The sequence below is a fragment of the Gnatocerus cornutus genome, chromosome 6 (genome assembly GCF_029298725.1).
Source record: "Gnatocerus cornutus isolate USDA-ARS CGAHR chromosome 6, icGnaCorn1.1, whole genome shotgun sequence".
NCBI classification, from domain to species: Eukaryota; Metazoa; Arthropoda; class Insecta; order Coleoptera; family Tenebrionidae; genus Gnatocerus; species Gnatocerus cornutus.
Window position 1 is genome coordinate 17,729,935 of NC_142238.1, and position 26,056 is coordinate 17,755,990.

The following is a 26,056-nucleotide window of genomic DNA, read 5'->3' on the forward strand; positions in this document are numbered from 1 at the left end:
ACGCGCTCGCATAAATCAAACAGAAATGAGGAAATTGTAGCCTTGATTTCTTTTATTAGAGTCATTGGGATCAATGAGTTTGATGTTCTTATTCCTGTATTTTATTTTATAAAAAAAAAGGAAACAGGTGAAATAATAAATTTATTGATGAAAATCGTAGCTGAGCTGATTTATGGACAAGAATGAACTTTATACAATTATTACATGAAGTTGCCTAAAAACATGAGTATTTACAAAATCTACGGTTTCCAGTTACGTTTGAGATATAAAATTTAACATAAACACTCCCCAACAAAAACCTGGCAGTATTTTGAGACAACAGTATTTACAAAACAGCTCAAAAGAGATGGTCGCTAATCTTACACTACTCAAATATGATATACTTCAATCCCAACCAAAGCGTAAGAACGTAATGATATGTTTGTCAACTGAACACTAGTAAGAAAATGAAAATCAAAAGCTTTATATTGTCGTATTAAAATAGCAAGGAACAGCAATGATCCGTGGAGTTGACATTAAAATATATCATATTTTAATTAATGGGCTCTTTAGTAACGAAACCGTAAGACGTGTAGGATCCTAAGGGATGAAAGCGACCGTCGTCAACCCCTGTGGCCGCATTACAGGACCGACCCTTCTTACGAATTGGTTTTGTGGACCCTTGACAACGTAGAGCGAATCTTAATTCACTTGCCATCTCAGCACATAGAGACGACTGCAAAGCGAAAAAAGGTCAGAAAGAGAAATTTAATCACAGACCTACAAGTGTGTAAAATAAAAAAACTCACAACGAAACATTCCAAATCATGCTTTCTACATTAGGTAAAATACCATTACCAATTTCAGTCGCGTTTTGTTGATTGTATAATGTAAAAACTATAACTTACCTCCTACTTTTCCGAAATAAAAGGAAGGCAAAAACATATTTGAAAAACTTAGACAGTCATCTATAAAAACACTACAGACTAAGTTCTCCACACATACATTTGGCTCATATACTTTACCAAACGATTTGCTGAAAATGAATAAGACTACCAACGCAAAAGGTGCGTTTGTGTTTTTGAAATCACCCTGTAGCCATTGGTAAAGTATACATCGAAACACCCCACTTACAATTAACAAAGACTATACACTTGATTGTGACAATATAACGATAAAGAGTTGATATTGTCAATAAATTCGTTTCTCTAAAATAAAGTAGCAATAAAACCCTGCTTTTACAAAAAAGCTCGTATATACAGTCTGTCGACTTCTGCAGTGCACACCACGTCAATAACTTTACATTAACGGACCTAAGTTTATAAAAATCGTCGTTACAGTTTATTTACAAAAATACAACAAAACTCTTACTCTAGAATTTCTCTTATAGCTACGTGTCGTGTAGAATGCTGCTCACCCGTTCCTCCACCGCGACTTTCCGAGATTTCCATACAAACTCGCACACAGCGATCACGCACGCCACCCCCATGCCGCCCATCAGCACCACGAACACGCCTCCCACGTTCGCTAACCCTAACTCATTCGCAGTGCTGCTGGTTTTCGTCGTATCAACCTAAAAGAAAAATTAGTCGCGTGTTAAAAATGAAAAAAGCAATCTGGACGAACCCTGCATGCCCCGCCTCCGCGTTTTTCCTTCCACCAGCGCGTTTTGAGGATGTGCAGCTTGCCCTCTTCTTGTAATTTTAATATGGTATTGCTGATTGCCGTCCGGAACGGGGAGTCTGAAAAGGAAACGAAAATTAGACGCCTCCGCAATCCAATCGCAATTTAAGAATGGAAATTAATCAAACTGCGAGTAGATTCGATTTCTAAATTTCTTCTTGTCTTTGCGTGGAATTGTCACCTGGTTTTTCGTTTTGTGTATAATTTGCCGCGCGATTCAATTCGCCCCTCCTCCATTTCCGCATATTTATTCATCGCGGAACTACTGAATATTGATGGACTCTCAAGTCGAGTAAATAAACGAATTCAAAAGCGGCACTTACTGGGGGGCATCGCAATGCCGTATCCTTTCGAGTCGAGCATGCCACCCACTTGGGTGAGTTCACAATTCCTCTCAATCACATATTCGATCGATGTGGATTCCATAAGGAAGGCATAACTGCCCCTGCCTTTCACAACGCGTTCGACTCCTTCGACGTTGCTCGCGGTGAAAGCAGTGGGGCGCTGAGACTCCATGAAAGACCACATTCGCTGGTAAGTGGAAAAGTTCGAGTCCTAAAAGCGGGAGATTATTATTTATTAGAGAAGAGAGACAATTCACCCTAAAGAACGCGGCGGTGGAGCCCCCTCGCAGCGCTCCGTACTTGATTCTGGTCTGTTTGGCCAAGTCGTCGGCGCTCTCAATGGGAGAATCCATGCGTTCCACTGTAAGAAACGCCGCCAAATTCGCAGTGTATGAAGAAATCATTATCAGCGTGAAGAACCACCACATGCCCGCGACCATTCGTGTGGATACCGCCCTGGAAACGTGACACGTGACTGAAGCAGAAATGAACAAAAAGCAGCAATAGAAGAAAAAATCTCTTACTTCTATCTACTCGTTTCTACAATGAAAAAGCTACACTAAGTAAATCCATGAAGATGTTCTAGAAAACGATGATTTTCAAGAGCAATACAACTGAACAGAGAACATGAGCACTTACTTTGGAGCAATGTCTGAGCCCTGTTGCATCAGAGATCCGATGGTGAACCACAAAGAATTTAGCAGAGTGAACTGGTTTTCTAGAACATCCGGATCGCTGTTGCATGGATGCGGGTTGTCCCATTCGTACGGACTGAACCTGCAACCATAACTCCAGCTGAACTAAGTTCTACTCGAGTCTTACTTTGGTAAAACGAAGCATCCTTGCTGCATCAAAGAACCAATAGCGAACCACATACAGTTGAAAAGTGTGAACGGATTCTCGAGATGGTCCGGGCTAGGGTTGCACGGGTGCGGATTCTGCCATTCATACGGTGTAAACCTAAATTATCCCAAGTCTGTATATTCTGAAGAAACGAAACGAAGGAAAATAAAGTGTTACCTGGCCAAAATGAAGAGGAGCACCGAGACGCCTAAATATGCCGTCGCCATGTAAATCCAGACGTCTAGGGAAAGCGGCGAGAGGAACGAGAAGAGATTCGGGGGCTGCTTTATGGGCTTCCTATACAAAATACTAATTCCGAGGTTCATAAACGGCATTGTAAAATCGACCGCTTGCTCCCTGTCGTACGTAATCGTCAAGTCAGCGATCGCCAAGTCCGCTTTTTGATCTAGCAATTCCCGAATCATCCCATCCCATTCTTTAGTCTCACGATTTAGAGATCCATATCTACCATCTGGTGCCAGACGAATGGTATAGTTGAAGCCCAAGACTCGAGATATCTCGTGAATTAAATCGACGGCGTATCCTTCGAACTGAGCGTTCCCCGTCAATTTTTCACTCGCTTCTTTGCGCATAACATACGGAGAACTCTGGAAGGAGAGAATGTCGCATTTTGTAAATACGACTCGATGATGCTTATTTTTATGCGCCTTGGAACGTCGGTCATAACAAAAGCTCTTATGAAAGATATGCTAAACGTGGAGGCGAGCCGGACGAAATAAAACTCACATTTATCATTCTCGAATTATTATTACCAAAGCACAGCAAAAAAAAAACAGATTTGAATGGCAGGAAAAAAAACGGAAGTAAACTAATTTCAAGCACGAGCATCTTACCAAAATCGTAGTCACCACGAAGGTCTTGTTCTGAATTATCTCCACAATCTGCGTGTAGGCTTCACCGTAAGTCCGCGTGAAGTTCACTCCTTCCGTTGAATTCCACGTGCCAATCTTCTTCAATCCTTCTTTGCTCAATTCGATGATGTCCAGAACGAAATCACTTCTGAATCCCTGGTGATCAAATTTGATCACTCCGGTTAACCCGCGCATCTCCACCTGAAACCCACAAATTTTTCCTCTGTTTTTCTTCCAGAGTCGTACTCACGATTTTCATATAATTGATAAGACTGTAACCGTGCGGCCACGTGTCTACGGCGTCACAGCTCAGCGGTTTGATATCAATTTGTTGGCTGGTGTCCAAATCATGAAGGGCTTTCGCAAACAAATGCACCGCGTCGTACATTAAAGCCGTTTCTGCCTGGAAATGACGTTTATTAGGAGAAAAATGCATTAGTTCAGAAAAATTGCAGCGCTGGCTGTAGGTATTTATGGCCGCTTGGGTCGGACTTTTGTAATTTTGATGTGATGTGGAAGAGAATTTAATTTATTACAAGTTAAAAATTGCGGATTTTTAATTACTCGATTTTTAAGCAGTAATTGGTACAAATTCCGACTGATAGTTGACCATGTTTTTCTTGCAATTTATTATCCCGCCAAGACCGCCATTAATTGATGGGATGAGCGACTTTAATTTATAACAGAAACTAGCGTACTTTTTAATGTGTTTTTTTTGAAAATTTATAGAGGACCGTTGCTTCCGTCATTAATCTCTCGCTCATGAAAGATTAAAAAGGGGCGTTCGGTTTTGCGACAAAATGAAACAGAGTTAACTGGGTCGTGATTCAGAAGGATTGTGTTTTTATTTTTACTGAAATGGAGTTAATCTGCAAAACCTACCTTTACAAAAGTATTATTATCCTGTACAAACGTGCAGCACAAAATAGAAACAATTCGTAATTACACTGATTGAACGAATTTCATTTATAAACATCAAAACAAAGTTGCTGAAACATCGAAAAACTCAGGATTGAGTTTGTAGTTAGTTCCATCTTTCTCTTCGTGTGTTAAATAAAAAGGACTAATAGAATGTAAGTTTTACCCGAATTATTGATGAAATCTCTCCCTTTTTGTTCTTGGCTTCACTTAAATTCCATTCTCGTACAACTTTGCGAACTTCCGGCCCATCAGGATCCACCAGTCGGAAAGCCGTTATATTGGTACCTCCGTATTTGAACTCTTCCAAATCCACACCGTGGAGATCCTGAAATAAAAGAATTAAACAGCTCTTTTGTAACGAGGTAATTAAAATTTGTCTTCTATTTTCTCTTTGTTTTTATAGACTCGGGCTTAACACGAAAAGAACAATTGTGTGTAGTAAACGTGGAGAGCAGTCTGAAGTAATTCTAAAGCGACAAGCTTTACGAGAATAATGTGCAGAAAACTTGTTCCAGTGTTGTTGATACAGCACAGAGAGAAGAACAACAATATAATTAACCTTTTTAGCGTCCCTGTTTTAACAATTAAAGAAATTCTGAAAGCTTTAATCTAACACGACTGAAATTTACTTGCATTAATTTGAAAGAAACACGCGTTGCTATGACATCTGATTTAATTTCAGCCAATTTCAACCCAAATTTTAGATATTAATCACTTTGTGCACTGGGCAGGAAACATAAAGCTTATTACCACCGAACTGCAAACATTCATTACTTTTGTTGTTTCGGTATTTAATATACATGAGGGAATGGTTGTGATTTATTTGAATTTGCATGCGTTGCTGAAAAATGTAAATACTAATAATGTCTGTTTAAATACGATGTTGAAATTAAATTTCACCCTTTGTTAACACAAAGTTGTTATTCGAACTGCGGCAAATCAAAGTTAAAACAAATCTTTTTGGTGTGGTTTTGCTTTATTATGTTTAAGTTGTTTTTCGAAGCAAAATCGTAACTTTTTAATAACCGGCGGCGCATCCACCATTTTTCTATGTTTAATAATACAAGAGTTATTTAAAAATTTTATGGAACGTTTTAAGTGTTTTTCTGACTAGAACAAGTCGTTAATTTTTGCCAACTTTGCTCCCCGTCGAGCACTTGAAACTTTCACACTTTGAGTATTTACATAAACTCTTTTCATTAACTGGGAAACCAAACCGATATTTATTCAAAGCCCCACATCGTCACTCCTCAGAAACTTGTACAAATACACGAGCTTCCATAAAATAGGGCAAGTTTAAAACCAATTTGTCCATTGACGTAACTTTAGCAAGCTTGAGTCAAGTTCAAAGAGAACCAAAGGATCTCCCACGTCGACATTTCCAGAAAACCGCAGAGAAAATCCTCGTCTCTAAGCATCTCATCACATTTTTATTAAAAATGAAAGCGTAAAAAAGCGAATTATTCTTGGAATTTCATTGTAATATTAGCACAAAGCTTTGACATTCCGAGACGTTTTCGAACATAAACATGGTTTGAACAGAGAAAATCGCGCCGGACTGAACATTGAGGATCTGCATATGCAAATCATGGAGGACGAATTCCAATTATAGGGTAATTTGGTCCTTGGAGGCGAAATTATACCAGATGCTGCTAGTAAACATGTTTAGTGCAGATGGGGAACGCGCTCAGACTAACCAAATCATCTTAAAAAGTAATGCTTTTTACTAACAAGCGTTTTCTGCTGTTTCTCTTGTGACATTAGTTAAAATCCAATTAGTTCAAGGCGGGTTTGTGTAAAGGCAACTTCGATTGCCGACACACTTTGCCACCTTTCGATAACAACTCCTAAACTACGTCAAAGTAAATGTGTTGCGCAAAGGAAAACTTACTAAAGACGTTATGAGATAGCTGTGATAGTCACTCATCATCCCGATCTGTTGCGCTTGCTTTAAAACGTCGTAAATCCTTTCTGTTGAACAATCCAAAACGATATGAGACTCTGCAGAATTCTTGATTTGCTTGAGCAGCGGTCTGAAATAAGCCCACATAATTAGAGGTTCAAAACGACTTGTTTATTTACAATTTCGACAACAAAGCGTTGCCAACAATACATTTTTGAATAAACGAAGAAACTAGGTATATTACGTATTGTATTCGGCGAATAAAGCGCATCCTCCTCTGTAAAATTTATCGCTGATGCGAAATAGAGTCGCTTAATGTACTCCTACATAATAAATAACCCCCAGAATAGGTGAAGAGTTGCATCTTGTGTCACCCCAACTTCTAACTTTCAGCCGCGAAATAATAATAATGCGCTCCTTATAAATTATCCAAACCAACTTCTGACACGTGACTAACAAGATTACCAAACTCTTCCTCCTAAATGCATAATATTCATCGAGTTTTCAAGAACGGAGGCAAAAGAGCCCCCGTGTGACACATTTCCCGAGACGTAACAATGTTTATGTAACGATCTTAGTCCTCCAACAAAAATCTATTTACGACACCATTCCGAGCTCTTTTGTGAGTTTAATAAAGATAAATAGCTCGTTTGTTGCTTTAATTATTCCTCGAAAAATTATGATGGATTAGCCTGGAAGATGGTAAACTCTTTGGAATCGACTCCAGAGACGCTCATTACTTTTAACTGCTGTTGTTCTTCGCGATAAAATGTTTACCGAAAAGGAATTTTCGCGATAACGCCATGTAAATACCTGTAATCAGAACTCTCCCCCAACTGGCGAACGGTGATGGGGAACTCGTAGGGACCATGAGCTTTCAACAACTCCTGCAACCGCACCAAACCCTCATTATTCTCGTAGATTATGGTGAAGGATTTCCACCCCCAGGCTTGTACCAAATCTACGTATGCCTGGAAAATTACAAAAGTTAGTTACCGCGGGCAATTTCTTCATTTCAAAACAGAGAGAAAGAAATGGAGAATTATTGATCGGAGTTAATTTCCGAATGGTTTATTGGTTGCTTTCGAATCATCAGAAGTGCTGTTAATTCCATGTGATTAGCTTCCCGGATTAATTCAACTAAATTAATGAAAAACAGGCATCAGGAAACTAATATCGCTACAAATAATTCCAATTTCCGCCCTCCACATGTCCGGTTTATGAAAACAGGTTATAAAACAGATGGATGGTGGAACCACCATCGGAATCAATTGGAACCTTCGATAAGGTAGTTGGATGAGGATACAAGTTGACAAGACAGCTCTCCCTCCGGAGGCGGTAGTCCCATCTCGTCTCCAGGTGTGGGATTTCCATTGTGTCGCATATTGACTGCACGTGACTGGCCGTGTGTGCTGACTGCGGGCCAAAGATGGCAGCTACGCCGCTCCGCAATAGGTGACAAACTGGAACAAAATTAATTATTCATACAACATTACACAGTTTCACTCAGTTGTTGAGTTTTACTGCTTTGGGACTCCGTCTAATGGAAACGTGTCTTCGGCGCTTTATTTATGTCACAAAGTGCCTACATTTTAACTACATGCTAATGCGGAAAGAAACATGCATGTTGCTGTGGCGGAAAACGAACGAAAGAGAAACTGTTTTAGCTAAAAAATGTACGAAATTTTAGAACGACGTGAAAATTACTCCTTAATTTACATTTTGTGTGAGCGTTCCTAAATTATCCAGTTTAAGAAAACTGAATTACGGTTTAAATTTACGGAGTGCAAAATTTAATTTAACGACAGTTTTAAAGAAATAACAACCAAATTATATATCAAGGTTTGCTCATTGTTTATGCTTATCAGTAGTCAGTCGTATTATCACCAACATCTGCTTTAATCCAATCGTGTGTTATAAATTATAAGGACGTGACACCGGCATTAGTGGTAGAGAACTTATCTAAACAGTTCAAGAGGGTGACAAAGAACGCAACAGAAAATTATCACCACATGTAGAGACATTAATGAAATCTTCGCTATTAGGTAACTTTCCCGGCGCATCCACCATTTCTCGCTATTTATATTTTTCTTTTAATTAATTCTGGACTGTTGTATTGATTACCAATTTATCAATTTCGTCACGTATCTCTTACCGGCAACGCCGACCATTACTTATTTCCCGTTCATTTTCTCTAAAAATTTCTTGCAGTTTATAAATCAAAGAAATGATTTTTCTGCCGTCGTGAACCTCCACTTTTCGCTAAATTTCGTCGTGACCGAGATTAAGCGTACATGTTCTCCGGTGCTTTCTTTCTGCTTGATAAGTTTTCAATGGTCCACTGGAGTTTGATCGGGAATAAAACACACGCATGCATCCTGAAAGGAATTGATAAAGGACAAGACGCGATAACGTATCGTTGACTCGAGAATTGTACCCTTAATCCGAGAACACAGTTTATTTTTATCACGGCTGCGAAATCACTACAAAACAGTGTTTTCATTTTGGAGTCGTAGTTCTATAAACTAAGATGAAGACATCGTAAAAGATCATTCCAACCTATTTTCCTTGCAATAAAATATAATGTTATTGAAATGTAAACGTGGGTAGCTCGTAAAAGGATAAACCGAAATTTAATAATGTGCCGTTTTCGCATTCATAATAGCGAAAATGAGAACAGATAAACGGTTAAAAACGTGTACGGGTGCTTGCGGTCGACGGACTGGAAAAACGAACTTTCGCTGATGAATCTTAACAGCGTCGATTGGTCGGGAAGTTGAAATTTCGAAACGAGTCAAAGTGCAAACTACTTGTTTAATAATTGAGACGGGTTGAAATCTATCGGTGCTTGGATATTCAAGTGGTCCCTTGTCTGATGTAAGCTGAAACAGCATTGATTTTTGTCTGGTAAGAAGGTCGGCGAAAACGTAGGCCACTTCAACGAAACTCTGATTACGAAGGAAAATGGAAATAGAGAATTAAATTATTCAAGCTCTTTTAAAAATGAACGTGTTAATACCGGAGGAATTACAAATCGATAGGCTCCGAGAAGAGCTGCTGATTAAAAATATCTGCTGCATAGTTTACAAGGATAAAGAGAGGTTGTTATGAAAAAGCTTAAGATACAAAAGGATCCAAGAGTGTAAAAGAAAGAGTTTTCACGTTTTGATGATCTCACAGAGAGGAATTTTCAAAATCTCGTTAATAATTAGTTTCTACACGACGCGACATGTGTAAACATATTTCGGTAATTTGTGACAGCTGTTCAGCTAAAACGCCAAACTTAGCCCCAAACTTTTCTAATCAGTTGAGAAGCACAGCAATCATTCCTTATACAACCGCAGACTTATGATTATACCTCTATAAAATAAAACTTTACAGCACCTATACGCCTAGATTTATGAACTTGAATGTCATTTTAACAGCCTTAAACGTCGAAAAGCGAGACAATTCTTGTACAATGTTCGCATAATGGATCAAATTTAGAATTGATGAAATGCGGTTTCCAGTAACTCGGTGGGAAGACCCTTTTAGTGCAAATAGCCGTGTGTATTATCAGGATAATATGCAACATTAGGTACTACCGTAAACAGCCCTGTGTTGTAATAATTGCTTTATGTCATCTCTATGTTGGGTAGCGGGATGAGCTATCTAATTACCGTGGCATATGCAAAACGCTTGGATGCTTCCTTAAGACCGAATTAATAAGGAATTACCATGTACCAGAAGAAATTTTCAACCGAACGTTATTCATAAATTATTGACTCTCCTGCAGTCACCAAGTCTGCGAGCGCCAAGAAAACCTCATATTTCAGTTTTACGAGTACCTTTTTTAGATGCGTGGAAGCTGTCTTGGGGAGACATTTTCTCTATCTGAGCGCTAAGTTTAGACCGTGGTAGAATCATTCGATCGCTGTTGATTTTCTCCACCGCGTATCTAAACGCAATCTCTTGTTTATCGTCGGCAGGGTGAAAGAGGCCACCTGAAAGAAAGAAAAAGAGTTTAATTGGTTCTACGAACAAAGAGAGTAAAACCGCTGTTACTTTTTGTTTGCAACTCAACCGCAGTAATTACTTATCATTGTCACCTCAGCTCCTATTATTAAAATTTGCAAAAAGTCTTGCTGTCCGGTCCGAAAATCAATTACCCGCCATGGGATATTGTCATCAATCTTCCCTAATTTGATCTGTGAAAGTTGGCTCTTTGCTCTTTGTGTGCAAAGTTACCCGAACCATTAGCTGTCAATAATCCTATTAGCTTTAAGTTGTTCGGACTGCCGGAACTATTGCCCTCTTACACGAACAGCGCTTGTTTCAATCACCCTTCCGACTTTCGGTCAACGAAATCCATCTCTTCAGAGAGATTAATAATCCTCAAATGTCCCTTTGAATATAAATTTTTCTTCAGGATTTTTCAGTCAAAGTGGCGTTAATGGAGAGTGCATTATTGAGGTGGGGTGGAAATTGACTTTTCAAATTTAAATAATTTAGTTACGAATTCCAAGCAATCGGAAAATGGAGTACGTGGAAAGGATTCTCGTTAACTCCGTGCAAATGCAAGTGGAATTAAATGAGAATTTACTCAATTGCATTGAGATGGGATTCGGAGAGTTTAAGCTGTAGATTATTGTGATTTAATCCAGAAGAGTGAGAAAAAAGTGGCAGAGGTGGAATCTAATTCGGCGGAGGAAATGAGATTGACCGAAACTTTTAAAAGGGTTTCCCTTTGTTTATGCTTGCAAATTGTGGTAAAACAACTGCGAAATAGTTTTTCCTGTTCGAAATAAAATATGTAGTACCTTTCCACTACAATTAAAAGAACTTTAACTATAAACCCCAAAACTAGGTTTTTATTAACAAACTGAACCACGAAAAATGTTCGCAACCTGTTGGAAATTGATTATTAAAAATCTCTTCCACGGGAACTCTAGTTTCCCTGCACCAAGTTCTTTTTACCGCAGTTTCTATTGGTGAAAATGAAAATGAGGTTTCTATCGAGAAAGGACAAAAAGAGTCCTCTGGTTGTCCCTTTTTTGTAAACTTCGTTATGGGTGGGCGCTAACAATTCCGTCGAAACATTAAGCTACGAGGTTTGTATTAGAAAGCACAAAAAGGACGTGGCTAGCGATTAGTAGATTTTTTATCGTTTAATATCAAAACCCATTAAGATCTTACCTATTCGAATCACATCTGGCAAAGTGTTGGAAAATTTCATCAGCAGGAGCACTAGGAGTAGTTGCGTTAGCCACTCCATCATGAAGACATCTGGAACAATGACACATAAATTTAACTGATGAATCAATCAGCAGCCTCCACTTTAATAAATTCAGAAGACAGCAGTCTTTGCCTATTTTGTAAGAATCTTCCGAGATTGGAAAAGTGATTGAGTTATTTTGCATGGTTTATTAGGATCTTCTATCAACGAGCCGTCTCGCCCAAAGTTGGGGCCCATTACTCACAGTTGGACATTTCTAACTATTCAATGAAGTTTTTAACTGATAAACGACTTTACCTGACTGCCGGACCGTGCAGATAAATCAAAGAGAATTTTGAATCTATAATTTCGCAGAACTTGTTGATCAGTCACGTGATGAATTGGACAGTTGCAAGCGAAAATGAATCATTAAATGCATGTAGGGGACAAATAGGTGTTCGATTTTTCGCGGCTGCAGATTGCAGATATTAGTGCAATGGAATTTGTCACGATTGTTGATTCGAAAGTGGAAATTACTACACTCAATTGAAATATGACAAAGCTCATCAAGGCAAAGAAAGTGCCATTTTCCACGGAATTTGAAACCGAAGACAAAGCCTCGAGCGTCGCTTGCATTTATTGAACTGTCTGAAATAGTTTTCGAGCTAACGACCATTAGCCAGTGACGGATGTCTGCGTAAAATACGTCTTAAAAACGCTTCTGGATGAAATATCAAGCTAGAGCCGTCACGCCTTTCCCCGTTTATTCGTAAACAGTTTGGCACAAGCAATTTGTCCCTTTTTTTCTGATTTACTTGTGCTTTTTATTTAAACTTTTATTATGCGAAGTTTCTTAACACGCTTTCATTGTCGACAGAAATGGCTGCAATTGCTGAAGCTCCATGTACCCATTTGATAAAAACCCTTTGGGATTCAAACAGCGGACAGCCAGAGATGAAAGAATTCGGAATAATGAGATGATGTAGTATGTATGAGGAGAGCTTAGGGTCCACGATATATAAGAGAGGATCTTATCCCAAGCACGCGCATAAACAAAGCTTGTTAGGGAACCTAAATTTTTGATATCTGCCGTTTTACGACAAGGAATGTGTCATTAGTACCTTTGCTCTGTTTCAAGTTTTAGGAAATCGATGCGAAGCCGCAAGGATGGAAATTCTGGCACGAAAAACTGTGTTAAATGCACTCCACAAATTCTTACCTCTTACTTTAAAGTTATGATCACAAAAACGCGATTACCTTCACAGGCGTTATTACTGTGAAATGAAACGTTGAGGTGGTCGAAATGATCAAACTGCTGAATATAAATTCCAGTCAAGCGGGTGAAAAGCACATCAAGTGCAAGCGAGGACGTAATGGTTTTAAAAATATCGAACATTCTATTAGTTTTCTCGATTCATATTTTCAACTTAAAAGAACTGAAGGACCCAAAAGAAGAATTGCAGGATTTTCGGCATTTTATGAAGAATCAAACGCTGAAAATTAGAAAATGAAAGAAGCCAGGAGAACCAATTTGCGGCATATTTTGAGCCTCTCCACAATGGTTTAAACTTACAACAAATATTAGGCGCCTCTCAAACCCTTTCTCTGTTTCCTTGTTTGTTCAGTCTAATACCGTTTATTGTGTACCTTTCATTCGTCAAAAATCCAGTGGAGATTTATGCGTGTGTAAATTTGTGAACAGATTAGTGTATCAGAAACGAGTCCGTGCCCTATCGCACCCTGCAAGAACGGCGTTAACCCTTAACATGATCTATGATATACTGGATGTTCTGGTATCTCCGTGCTGGTAATATTCCTGCAAACATACTCTAAAAGACCAACTATTCCTAACTATTTACACTGAAAATTCCCTAGTGATTTATACGTCCGTTTCGGGATAAGGGCGGGAATAAGTAAATGCTTTTAATTAATCTTGATTTAAATGGTAATTAGCGTTTAGATTATGGGGTTGTGAGAAAGGCGTCTGACTACCTTTCCTGTTTACTCCTTGTAAATATTTCCTTGGTTGAATGCACGTCTCGTAATTCCCGATAATTAATTGTGGCAGTTTTCTCGAACTCCGAGCTACTGTTTTTTGTCAGGATTTGTTGAAAGGACATGAAAATTAGATATGTTTTTGCGGACGCTGGACTAACGAAAAGCAAATTAATTTCCTGATGTCCGCCATTGTTTAACTTGCATTTTCTTGTAAATTTCACATAAAAAGACAAAATTAATCAAATTTTGACATCGCAAACAATTTATCAAAGGTTTGTTTTCAAGCGTAGTATTGCTATTCTATATTTAAAACGCTCAAATTCTTGTTGCTTGCCAAGTTAATCTTGCGTCTTCTATAATTCTAAATAAAAAAGGAATAATAAATACCATTATTGGAATTTGTTATTAAAAATCGTAATTAAATTCCCTCCATATTTTCTTTCATTCCGTTCATTCTACTTTGACATTAATTTGATTTTGATCTCATTCGGCACAATTCCTTGTCTGCAAATTTAACATTTGTAAAATGGAATTAGCATGTATTAGACGAACATTTTAGCAAAAATACGTGTACGGAAATAATAGAATATGAACAATATTCAAGCTCAAAGGATTAACACACAATATTACCATGTGGATGAGATAGCTTAAAATGTTTACTGAAAAGTTGCTTGCCCTAAAGGTCTTTGCATGAAACCCACGTAATTAAAAACTGGTTCAAAGCATTTATTTTAATATAATTAGAAATGTTTTAATATCAAGGGTTAGATACCTAGAGTTATCTTCGAGTTATCGAATAATTAGCAGAAAGGGTAGCAATACCTCTTTGTCCTACTTTTCCATTAAACTTGTCTGTTATTGACTAAGAACCTAATTATGAAGGAGAATTGAGAGCAATTTGCAACACGGTGTTGCCCTGCACTATCTTAATTACATTTGAAAGTATAAGTAAAAACTTTATCCAAACGAGGCAGAGTTTTAAAGTGCAAATTCCAAGTCGCGATGAATTTTTCCCTACACAATTATCACAAACAGAAATTTTCAATTCTATGCAAATACACCACTGCGAATCCTGCCAAGAAAACAACTCCAATATTAATGTTTATAGAACCCCGCAAAAACAACATTTCCGCCCAAAAATTGAACGAAATCTCCAAAGCCGAGCTTTCAAACATATCAAAACCGCAAGCAGCCTCCTCACGCCTACATCCGGGTTTTTCTGAAAGTCGCAAAAACAAAAATAAGCCCATATGTCCCACAAAAACACATTTTCCCCTCAGGAGACTCAACTTTGAACGGGACAAAGTGGGAACAGGTTCAGGAAAGAGTGATGAGGTTTCCTCACCTACCTGCACTTTTTCAGTGGCCGTTTGGTGGTAAATAAGTGGACACTGAAACTCGAAACGTTATCGACGCGGACGTTATTGAGTTGCTCCTGCCGACCCGCAACCCTCACTGCAGCCGGGATTTTACTCCCAGCCTCTGGAGCACCGGAGTCGGCGCGCAGAGACGAAGCGCTCGGATGATAAAGACGAAGCGATGTGAAAAATCAGATCGACACCAAAAATTACCGGAATGGCAGGAGGAGGTGACATATGCGAAATTTTTATTGGGGCCAATTTGTTCAAAAAAGTTTCCTAGTTGTGGAACGAGGATGAAGATAAAGAAAGAAAAATGAAAGGATTTTCCGGGAATTTGATACGAGAAAAACAACCAAAATTATGGTAATATCAAACTTCGTCTCATATATTGTTTCAAATCCAGTGTAAGATTAGATTCCATGAATTCTCTAGTCCTGGAGGAAAGCTTATTATGATTTAATTCCGGGAATTTGCTCATTTTTTCCCGTATAATCTCCAGACACTGTTTGTGTCAAACATCTGAACAATCTCGACTTTTCTTACAAACGTTTGTGAACAGAAATTCACAACAGACACCAGAGACTTCCACAATTCCAGAATCTTGATTCCGCTCTAAACTCGGTTACTAAGGACAGCATGAAACGTTTGATGCGCGGAATGACATCAAAGAACATATCGCCGATGCAGAAAAACAATAAAAGTGAAATCAAACCGATAGAAAGAAAAAAGTCCCAAGTTCTTTTACTGCCACTCCAATTAAAGAACGAAGTTGGCAGCATTGTCATTCGATAACCTGTGTACATCCCGGGATTTTATACCCCCTATTTTATCAAGCTCTGATTGCCAGTTTGACGACGCTCCGAACGATTTTATCGCCATTTTATAGAGAAGAAATAACTCAAAGCTATCGGTTCTGCTCTGAAAAGCAATAATTACAATTTCAAATATTACTGGTGTTGCATTTATGTTTTATTACCTCTCGCCACGTTGGACAACTTCGAAATAGTAACTTTCCCCAAGTCCCATCAATGCTGCCAACCATTTGTCATAAACTTTGTCGTCGGTTCGGAAGCACGGACGCCAAAATAAATTAGTTAAAAATAGACGCTCCAAACGTCGCGACACCTCAGACTGTGTTGTTTCCTACAAATGCGATAAATAACAGATTGACTTTCTTTTCCTGACAAAGTTTTAAAGCCAACAAATGGAGAAGAAGCTCCTGTTGTTGCTAGTTTTAACAGTTCAGACTTACGGAAGTAAACAAGTAAATGTGGGTGAGTTTCCATCAAATTTCCTGTGCTTCGAGCAATTCTGGTGAAATTGCAGCGTTTTTCTTAAACGAAGACGATGTGCTTGATGAAGTCGCCATCAAGAGTTCCACAAACTTTATCAATTATTATGCCGCCACGCAGTATTCGCTCAATCCTTTAATCTATAGAATCAAGAAGAATGAAATTTCGGAGGTCGGTAATGTGGGTAAGAATCGAGTGATGCAAAGAATTGATTTGGGACATTTATTTTCTCTTCAAAGTTGGTTTTTGCTCATAAAACGATCAGTTATAGACAAAATGCGCAAGCCATCTTGAATAAACTGCTAATTGAGCATGGCTAACGAATTTTTTGCAACTTTTCAACCCTGGCCGCTTCATTTAACTTCTGATAACTCATTCATTTTTGACGCAAAGTTTTCAGACTTGCCGAGTCCTTTTACGAGTTTTTAACGTCCCAGATAACTATTTATTATTTTCCGATCAGTTCATCTCGTCTCTGTGAAACTTTGTACGACAACTCAAACTCTTTCGAGAGTTTTTTTTCTTCGTGGCGTCGACAAACTTCTTAAATTATAAAAATGCAAATTTTTTCTCATTTCAGTATGTGAAATGCTTGAAAAGGGCATCGCCGCAATTTTCGGTCCCGACCAACCCGAAGCTAATGAGATAATTCAATCAGTATCGTTAAGCTTTGAAATTCCGCAATTTCAGACGTTCTGGAATCCTAATTTCGCCACATTTTCCGAGCTAGTGAAATCTGACAGGCCAATGAGGACACTTCCGTTCAACTTCAACTTATATCCAGGACCCAGGACTCTCTCGAAGGCTTTTGGGACTTTGGTGCGCGAGAACGACTGGAAGAGTTATACCATCATCTACGAAAACGATGATGGACTTGTCAGAGTTCAAGAAGTTCTCAAAGCCAAAAATCCGAATAATCCGCCCGTTTTGTACAGGAAATTGGCGCCAGGGACGGATCCTAGGTTTGTAAACCGCGAAATATAAAAATTCAATTGGGACGTTGCATACTCAGCGTACTCTCAGGGTCAAACTCGTACTACCAATAAGAAGTTGCATGACGTCATGTTCGTACTCACTCTGAAGTAGTAAGTCGGATTTAAAGGGACATGATTTGAGCGTGCGATGTGATTGGTTACTAGTAAAATTTTTGATTTGTGTACGTTCTAGCATAGTAGTTGTAACACGAGACCTAGCGAAAGTGAGAATGACGTCATTGAGGAACATGAATGACAAATAAGAGAGAAGAGAAAGTACTATTATGGGCAATAGTAAAACAAGTAGAATGAATGAAAACAAAAACTATTCAATTTCTGCTTCAGACCTTTAGTAATTTTTTATTTAACCTTTTTTAGCCAATGACTTCATCCGCTTTAAGGAGAATCCGTCCCTGTGAAATCCCGTGACATTTTTCCAACCCTTCTAGTCTACAGCTCAAGAATTACAGCCTTGTTACCCCGAACAAGATTTGTTTAATTTTAATCACGTTTTAATTAAAATCGTCTTCGTCTCAAGTCGCCGAAGAAGAAACTAATTAAAATCATTCCAATTGTAAACTCACCACTTTGAGATTTATTATCCATCCAGTTGCTAGTCTCCAAATAGTTTCATAATAAACACAGATTCTTTCGTCGTTTCTTCTCATTCAGTAACCAGTAAATTTAGCTTTGGGTGAATTATGAGCTCCACTGCATTCTCAATGTCTCTAACTTCTGCACTGTTAACTTCTAATTACTCGACTCAAATGAGTTATAGTTAGTCTAACTAGCTTGTAGTTACTCAACTTCGCGGTATCAGTTTTCAGACAACAAAAGCGTTTTTTTACAAAATCTGTCACGAAGCAAATCTTATAAGAAAAGTTGGAGCGAACTTATTTTAATAAAAGTCTAAAGATAATGACCTTTTGTTGAAGAAATCCGTCACATCTTGTTTATCCCAAGTTATTAGACCGGAAATTTGATTTGCGACAAGAAAAATAATCAGCGGCGGCTTCCAGGCCCGTCCTTAAAGAAATTGTGGCGTCGGGGGCGCTCCAAATCATCTTGGACTGCGAAGCGGACCACACCATCGACATCCTGAAGCACGCTAAAGAAGTGAAGCTGTTCGAGGAGTATCACACCTACATTCTCACATCATTGGTGAGGCAAAAAAGAGGGTTTTGTTCGTTTAGTAGTGCTAGTTATAATAAAACTGTCTGAAAACGAGTGCTTCGGTCCGAAAAAGAAAAAATATAGTTAACGTTCTCAGATAATAGGCACATTATTGTTGATTGTTCCAGGATGCTTCCACTATAGACTTCAGTAGCCTAGGGGAAATAAAAACGAATCTTTCGATTGTGCGAATGCTGAATGGGAAAATGGTCGATAAAGTCATTAATAACTGGGAAATGATGGGCTCCGAAAACCGAATCAAAATACCCTCAGACCAGCTCAAAGTAAGTACAATTGTCGTGAAATGACTCACAATTTCTGCAATAAATTTACATCCCTTGCGAAGTTAGTGATTGATATCGGCTGGCTCCGGGACCATTTCGTCCGGATCGAAAGTCTAATCGCCCGGAATTAACTCGGGACAGATACATCACATATGTTGGATGTTGGCTAAGATTTACACACGTGAAGCAAGACAAAGTGCTCTAAAAAGTTGCTAATTGTAAATTATAAAAGCAGTTTGGTGTGAAATTTTGCGACGGCTCTAAAACTATTTGCTCCCATGATTCTATTTATAATTCCATGGGGGTGCCCGACGATAAATTTCGCGCACAATTTCAGTTAAACTGCAACGGTTTGTTTAAAATTAGATCGCTTTGTGTGATTGCGTGAAAATCGCTAGTTTTAGCGGTGGATTTGGGGAAATGAGGCCATAGTTTTACGCTATTAGAGCGCTATAGAGAAAAATTAATTAAACTTGAATACGAACCATAAAACTGGCATTTTTATTTCACATCTTTCATGTCACTGTCTGACCTAGATACTAAAAATTTAAAATATCGTTAATCATGTCCGAACAAACCACCCCGTTGCAATATTTATGAGTATTTTTGTTCCCCTTTGTGATAAATTGTGCGTATTTTGTCGTTCGAATTACACGAATCGCTCTGATCGCGCTCTGCATTCATTTTTTGTTTGATTTTCCATTTGTTACAGGTGAAAACCGCCCTATTATATGACGCTTTGAACTTATTTATCACAGCCTATTCGGAACTGGACAGACAACAAGAAATGGTGGTGGAACCGCTGAACTGCGAGCGCGATGAAATTTCCACACATGGATATCGATTGGTGGATTTCATTGCATTGGTAAATTTGACTCTAAATTACCACCGAACCAATAGAGACGATTTTAGCAAAATACATCCAAAGGAATGCTCATCGGTCCAATGTCCGGTCCTATAAGATTCAACTCTTTCGGAGAACGAATTTCATACAAACTGGACGTCTTGGAATTGAAGAACCAACAGTTTCGTGTTACCGGAACTTGGGACGCTGAAACTCCGGAAGTTATGTACTCGACGATCACTTCTGAAGATCGAGAGAAAGAGATGTACCAACAACTCAAAGGGAGAACGTTTCGAGTGGTGTCTAGGTAGGTGGCGTTATATTTTGATCGATTTCCTGAAGACGTGTTCCAGGATTTATCCTCCTTATTTATCCCGGAAGCCCGGAGTCGATTCCAGTGTTATGAGTGGGAACAATGCTTTTGAAGGTTACGGGATGGATTTGATGGATGGCATTTGCAGGTTGTTTGAATGTAAATACAATTTTGAGTTGGTTCCCGATAATAATTACGGAAAATACGATCCGAAGACCAAGGAGTGGAATGGGTTGATCCGGCACTTGTTGGACAGGGTACCTAAAGTTTATTTTTCGAAAAGTTAGATCTCATTTTGAGATTTCTAGAAAGCAGATTTGGCGATTTGTGATCTGACGACGACGTACGAGCGGAGGAAAGCGGTGGATTTTACGAATCCGTTTATGACTCTGGGTATGTCGGTATAAAATGGATTTTATCTCTTATCTCTGAAATCTGCAATGATTGTTAAGTTAATGTTGTAGGCAACCACGCCTACACACGTGCACAGAAGCGTCGTTCTTTCTCTGAGAGTTTCAATCAGAGCCGCAAAATAAAATTTTTAATTATTTCCGCATTAGGCGCTAATTTCACGCAAGTTACTCTGCTTAAACTCCATCAAATTAGCCTTTTTCTCTTCCAGGCATCAGTATCCTGTACGCAAAAATCGTTAAAGAACCCCCCGAACTGCTCGCTTTCACCAATCCTTTATCTCTCGACGTTTGGCTTTATATGGCAACCGCATATATGGTAATATCCATGATTATTTTTCTCGTGGCAAGGTAAGTTCGTTCGCATAAAATTTCGTCTCCAATAAATCCCAGCAATAAAAAAGTGCGTCTTCCTTTTATAACAGCGACGTTTCACTCCAATATTCGCATCGTAGGATGAAATCAATTCTTTCAGATTGAACCCGAGTGAATGGGAGAATCCTCATCCTTGCAATCCAAGTCCTGAAGAGCTGGAAAACATTTGGGACTTTAAGAATTGCTTCTGGTTGAACTTGGGGTCGATTATGCAGCAAGGTTGCGACATATTGCCGAAGTGAGTAAAATCGGAAAAATCATGCGTGTTTTCGAAGCAACCATCAATATTAATACGAGGTGAAATGGGAATGTTACGGTCGAGTTCGGTTTGACTTCAAAGCGACATTCTGAGAAGCGCGTGCCAACTAGGGTTGGCATGTAGGTACGTTGCCGGTCATAGTTTATGATATTCTGACCACTTCCTTGTACAGCAAAGAGACGAGTGTTCAAAGACACCGCACGTCGCTCATCAAAGCGTCTTAATATCCATATCTGCTTAGAGAGATGTCTACAGTCTCATCATGGACGTTAAATGCACAATAATTTACCAACAATATGTGAAAAGCATTTTTTACAGGCCTGGAGACGGGAGGAGATTTCTCCAATAAAACTCTTTATATCTGCCGACAGGAAACATTAATTACATTGTTATTTATTTACTTGTCCCATTCTGCAAATTTTCCGCAGAGGCTTTTCCACCCGCATGGTCACCGGAATGTGGTGGTTTTTCACCCTCATCATGATTTCCTGCTACACCGCCAACCTCGCCGCCTTCCTCACTCAAGAACGCATGGGCCCCACCATCAACAGCGCCGAAGATCTCGCCGCCCAAAGCAAAATCAAATTCGGTTGTGTTAAAGACGGCGCCACAGCGTCGTTCTTTCGGGATACCAACGTCAGCGTTTACCACAAGATGTGGGTCCAGATGGAAACCGCCGAACCGAGCGTGTTTGAAACCACCAACGACGACGGCGTCAAGAGAGTCATCAGCAGCAAAGGGAAATACGCGTTTTTGATGGAGAGTTCCTCCATTGAATACGAGGTGGAGAAACACTGCGAGCTGGTGCAAGTTGGGAATCGATTGGATACGAAAGGATATGGAATTGCCATGCCGACAAGTAAGGGATGGCGTGGTCAAGATGGGAGGGAAAGTACGCTATAAATCGTGGGGGCTTTGGAGTCAATTAAATAAGGCACGAATGGAGGGTATAAATAAAGGATAAAGGGAGGTTGAAGGGAGAGTGCTCACTGCTAACACTTTAGTTGAGCTTTTACTAGATAATTTTGAAATTTGTGGCAGTCAAAAATGCTAAATTTTCAAAATTTTATTTTGTGGAGGTTTTTTGCTCTAAGATTCTAAAAATTGGGAAAATTGGCAAGTGAGGCAAGACTGCTAAACCTTTAAAATTATTTAGCTGAAACATTAAAATTGGCAAAATTGCAAGTTCTAATAAAATAACTTTGGTTGAAGCTAAAAACAAAAATTTCAAAAAATGTTTTCTGTTGCTACAGGACTTTGAAAATTAGCACAGCTAATAAGTGAATCGAGAGTACCAAATGGCAAAATTGTTATTACTGTTGAATAAAATTGCCAAAATTGAAGGTTATATTGAAAAAATTTTGCTTGATGAATAAAAATTTCTAAAAATTATATCAGTTATTCTAGGAATTTGAATATTAGTCCAGTTAATAAGTGAGTCGAGACTGCCAAACGACTAAAATTTTATTGCTGTAGCATTAAAATTGTTAGAATTGCAGGTTTTAATTAAAAGACTTTGGAAAATTTTGGTTGCTGCTGTAAATGAAAATTTCTAAAAGTTCCCTCTAATGCTCTAGGATTTTGAATATTTTCACTGCCATACGTCTAAAATTTTATTGCTGTAACATTGAAAATTGCAAGTTCTAATAAAAAAATTTAGAAAATTTTGGTTGGTGCTAAAAATATATTTTTTTTAAATCGTCTTTGTTGCTTTAGGATTTTGAAAATTAATACAGTTAATAGGTGAGTCAAGACTGCCAAATATCTAAAATTTTACTACTGTAGCATTAAAATTGCAAAAATTAAAGTTCCTAATGAATAACTCTGGAAAATTTTGCTTCATGTAAAAAATAAAAATTTCAAAAAATTCTCTCAGTTATTCTTAGAATTTGAAAATTAGTCCAGTTAATAAGTGAATCGAGACTGTTAAACGACTAAAATTTTATTGCTGTAGCATTAAAATTGCCAAAATTTCAGGTTTTAATATAAAAAGATTTTTAAAATTTTTAAAAATTCTTTTTCATACACTCATACACACTCATACTACACTTCAAGATTTTGAAAATTAGCACAGTTAATAAATGGGTCAAGACTGCCAAACGTCTAAAATTCTATTACTGTAGCATTAAAATTGTCAAAATTTCTAGTTCTAATAAAAATCATTAGAAAATATTGGTTGGTGCTGAAAATAATTTTTTTTTAAATTTCTCTTTGTGCTCTAGGACTTTGAAAATTAGCACAGTCAATAAGTGGAGACTGCCAGCGGTCTAAAATTTTATTGCTGTGATATTAAAATTGACAAAATTGCAGATTCTAACAAAAAAAACTGTTGAAAATTTAGTGCGACAGTTGAAATTTTTTTTTTAATATTATTTGTCCCTGCTCTATAATTTTGTAATTTGGCACAGTTAATGAGCAGGTAATGAATTTTAAAACCCCAAAATTTCATTGCTCCAGCGTTAAAACTGGCCGAATTGTAAACTCTAAAATTTTAGCTCCTTCCTCCACCATAAAATAAAGAAAAATCGTCGAAATCTCGGCGATACAAAGGTTCCCCAACCCACACAAGTGTCAGATGACTATTAAAGAGATTGATAAAGTAGGGGCATATTTTTGTTTATAACATGACGGCCGGCATATGCGCTTATAAAGATCTGCTCGTATAATACTCTGGCATGAAAAGCATCCATCGGTGGTTCTTTGCATACGAAACAATTGGACCCCCACTGTTCTTTTACGATAGTTGAGGTAACTCTTCAATAGTTCCGACGGTTTATGGTTTCTTTGTTAAAGAACCATACTTAATGTCTTATGCTCAATTACCTAATAAATTTAGCTGGAAGGAAAAACGGCCACGAATTTGCACGCTACTCCCAAACTTTTAACAGGATTCATCAAAAATGCAAGAAGTTTTAAGCGCGAGTCGAAAAGTCGCGGTTTCATAGAAAAACTTGCAATGAACCCGTAATGAGTTTGTATTTAAATCTCTAAATTTATTACTCTCTCTGGCACATAGGGCCGATTACTGTTTTTATTGCACCGTCACAGATTCTTTCTCGTTTTCAGATGCACCGTACAGAACATCTATAAACCAGGCCATTTTAAAAATGCAGGAAATGGGCACATTACAGCGACTCAAGGAAAAATGGTGGAAGGAACGCAACAAAGGAAATCCGTGCACTGTAACAATTTCATCTTTTAAACTTCGCTTGTAATTTAAACTTTTAGAAAGAGGAAGACAAGAGCAAATCGGCCAATGAACTAAGTTTAGCACACGTCGGAGGTGTTTTTGTGGTACTTACCGTTGGTATGACCATCGCTATGATCATGGCCGTGTGCGAGTTTGCCTGGCATGTGAAAAAAATCGCCGTCAGCCAACGCGTACGACTCTCATTTAGCTATTCTTAGTTTTTATTGTTATTTTTGCAGATGCCACTGAAAGAGGTGTTTTTGAAAGAGTTGCGATTCGCCATGGATATCTGGTGTCGACAGAAACCTGCAAATCCTGCGGCGCAGTTGAGTTTGAACGCCGACGCCAATGCCAATCGGGAAGGAAGCAAGTGACAACAATAGATATGAGTCAATTAAAAAACTAAACTTGCCAGCCAGCAGTTTTAATTTCCTCCCGTGCATTTTCATTCCGTTCTTAAAATCGTTATTACCCAAAACCACCAGAGCACATAATTAAGACAAACGATATCGCAGCACCACCATAAAGAGATAACCAGCCAGCATTTAAATTTTCTGAAGCGGTAGTAATTCTTTATTTGTGTGACCGCACACGTTGGTCGAGGGTTAAAATCTCCTAGAACGAAATACCACCCACACCACGGCGAGGCGGCCATCTTTTGCGTACTTATCTCACTTTTAAGACGGATTAGAGAAGATAAGTATTTTGACTAAAGAATCGTGGTAAAGTCGAGTCAGTTGTGACGGCGGTGGCTTTCATCTTTACTCAAGAAGAACCCAACGTCAGAGTAATATTTTACGAAATGTCGAGTATTAGCAAAGACATTATCTGGGATTTGTGACTTTGCGAATTGTTTACCTTGGACAGGAAGTTGCGGACAGCTCGGAAGATGGGACAAGTGTTTGAGCTTTTAATGGGCGTGTGATTTGTTGTTAAGTACCGACGTTAATATTGTTAATTCGATAGTGGCCGTAAAACGGCAGTAAATGAGGAACAACAAGGCGCTATTTGGTTTAATGGGCATGTATGGGTTATTTCGATGATATGACGGGCCGTAAGTCAAAGTAGTTAGGGAATCTGCGTGGGATGGGAGAAAAAGACTATTTTACGTCAGTGTGAATATAAAAAGTGCAAACTACATCCTGGTTGAGTTGGTGTAATTTCCCCATAGATTTTGTATTTTCATTTTCTGCCAATCGCCTGTTTGACAAATAATTTTAATAATCACAAATCTGCTTACTTAGCCATCCAAACATTGTATTTGTATTTGCTCGACAAATATGTAAAAACCCGCCGCAGCAAAACTGAATCCATCCTTTAAAAAATGTTCCATGCCTGATAAATTCCAACTCGAATATTCCCCACACATTTTACTTGTAAATTTACGATTATGTAGGCATTATGGATACAGCATCTGGTTTAATAGCTTGGAAAGCTTTGCATCAAATGTCGCTGCCAATAATTTCCAGCGCACTTTTTAATTAATGTTTTCGTGAAATTTCATTCTCTTCATCCGTTTTTACACCGCTAATAAATCCATAATATAGAGGCTTATTAACTTCTAAGGCAAAAATTCAGGTAATAAATTTCTTTGTAATAAAGAGTGCTTGTTGCAGCAAATGAAAACTGTGGATACAGTACTCGTATAAAGTTGAATTTATTGCAGCGTCGTCTTAAAAATAAGACCCTGCCACGTGGTGGCGCATGACTCCTTTTTATTCGGAATCTTATCAAGATTTATACTGGCGAAAAAGAAAGTTTATAGACATGATTAAAACTGCAATTAATGTTTGCAGAAAAAACGGAGTTTGAGGAAAGCAGCGATTTCCAATTATTATCGTAAT

The 26,056-nt window shown here is 38.4% G+C and overlaps 2 protein-coding genes across 9 annotated transcripts; one reads left to right on the forward strand and one right to left on the reverse strand.

Moving 5' to 3' along the window:
* Positions 1-128: 128 nt before the first annotated feature.
* On the reverse strand, positions 129-15,178 carry KaiR1D (Kainate-type ionotropic glutamate receptor subunit 1D). Of its 4 annotated transcripts, none has more exons than XM_088038188.1 (17): positions 15,087-15,178; positions 11,721-11,810; positions 10,373-10,528; positions 7,824-8,008; positions 7,359-7,516; positions 6,534-6,675; positions 4,806-4,967; positions 4,604-4,624; positions 3,972-4,124; positions 3,704-3,922; positions 3,027-3,457; positions 2,646-2,783; positions 2,264-2,462; positions 1,986-2,217; positions 1,606-1,721; positions 1,397-1,552; positions 129-715 (listed from the first exon to the last, which is right to left on the reverse strand). In XM_088038188.1, the coding sequence occupies exons 2-17, from the start codon at positions 11,800-11,802 to the stop codon at positions 533-535; spliced, it is 2,733 nt and encodes a 910-aa protein (XP_087894314.1). In that variant the 5' UTR covers positions 11,803-11,810; positions 15,087-15,178; the 3' UTR covers positions 129-532. The 4 variants fall into 4 exon arrangements, with proteins under 4 accessions (XP_087894314.1, XP_087894316.1, XP_087894317.1 ...); XM_088038190.1 differs by lacking the exon at positions 2,646-2,783 and adding an exon at positions 2,829-2,966; XM_088038191.1 differs by lacking the exon at positions 4,604-4,624.
* Positions 15,179-16,196: 1,018 nt separating this feature from the next.
* LOC148173566 (glutamate receptor ionotropic, kainate 2-like) lies at positions 16,197-24,626 on the forward strand. 5 transcript variants are annotated; one of them, XM_088038853.1, is made up of 15 exons: positions 16,197-16,372; positions 16,425-16,574; positions 16,971-17,352; positions 18,384-18,525; positions 18,666-18,821; positions 19,534-19,686; positions 19,734-19,972; positions 20,019-20,235; positions 20,287-20,371; positions 20,601-20,739; positions 20,864-21,001; positions 21,451-21,881; positions 24,089-24,204; positions 24,251-24,403; positions 24,452-24,626. In XM_088038853.1, exons 1-15 carry the CDS (start codon positions 16,303-16,305, stop codon positions 24,584-24,586), a joined length of 2,706 nt encoding a protein of 901 aa, XP_087894979.1. In that variant the 5' UTR covers positions 16,197-16,302; the 3' UTR covers positions 24,587-24,626. The 5 variants fall into 5 exon arrangements, with proteins under 5 accessions (XP_087894979.1, XP_087894980.1, XP_087894982.1 ...); XM_088038854.1 differs by having other exon boundaries at positions 16,425-16,561; positions 17,081-17,352; XM_088038856.1 differs by having other exon boundaries at positions 16,197-16,368.
* The last annotated feature ends 1,430 nt before the right edge of the window (positions 24,627-26,056 follow it).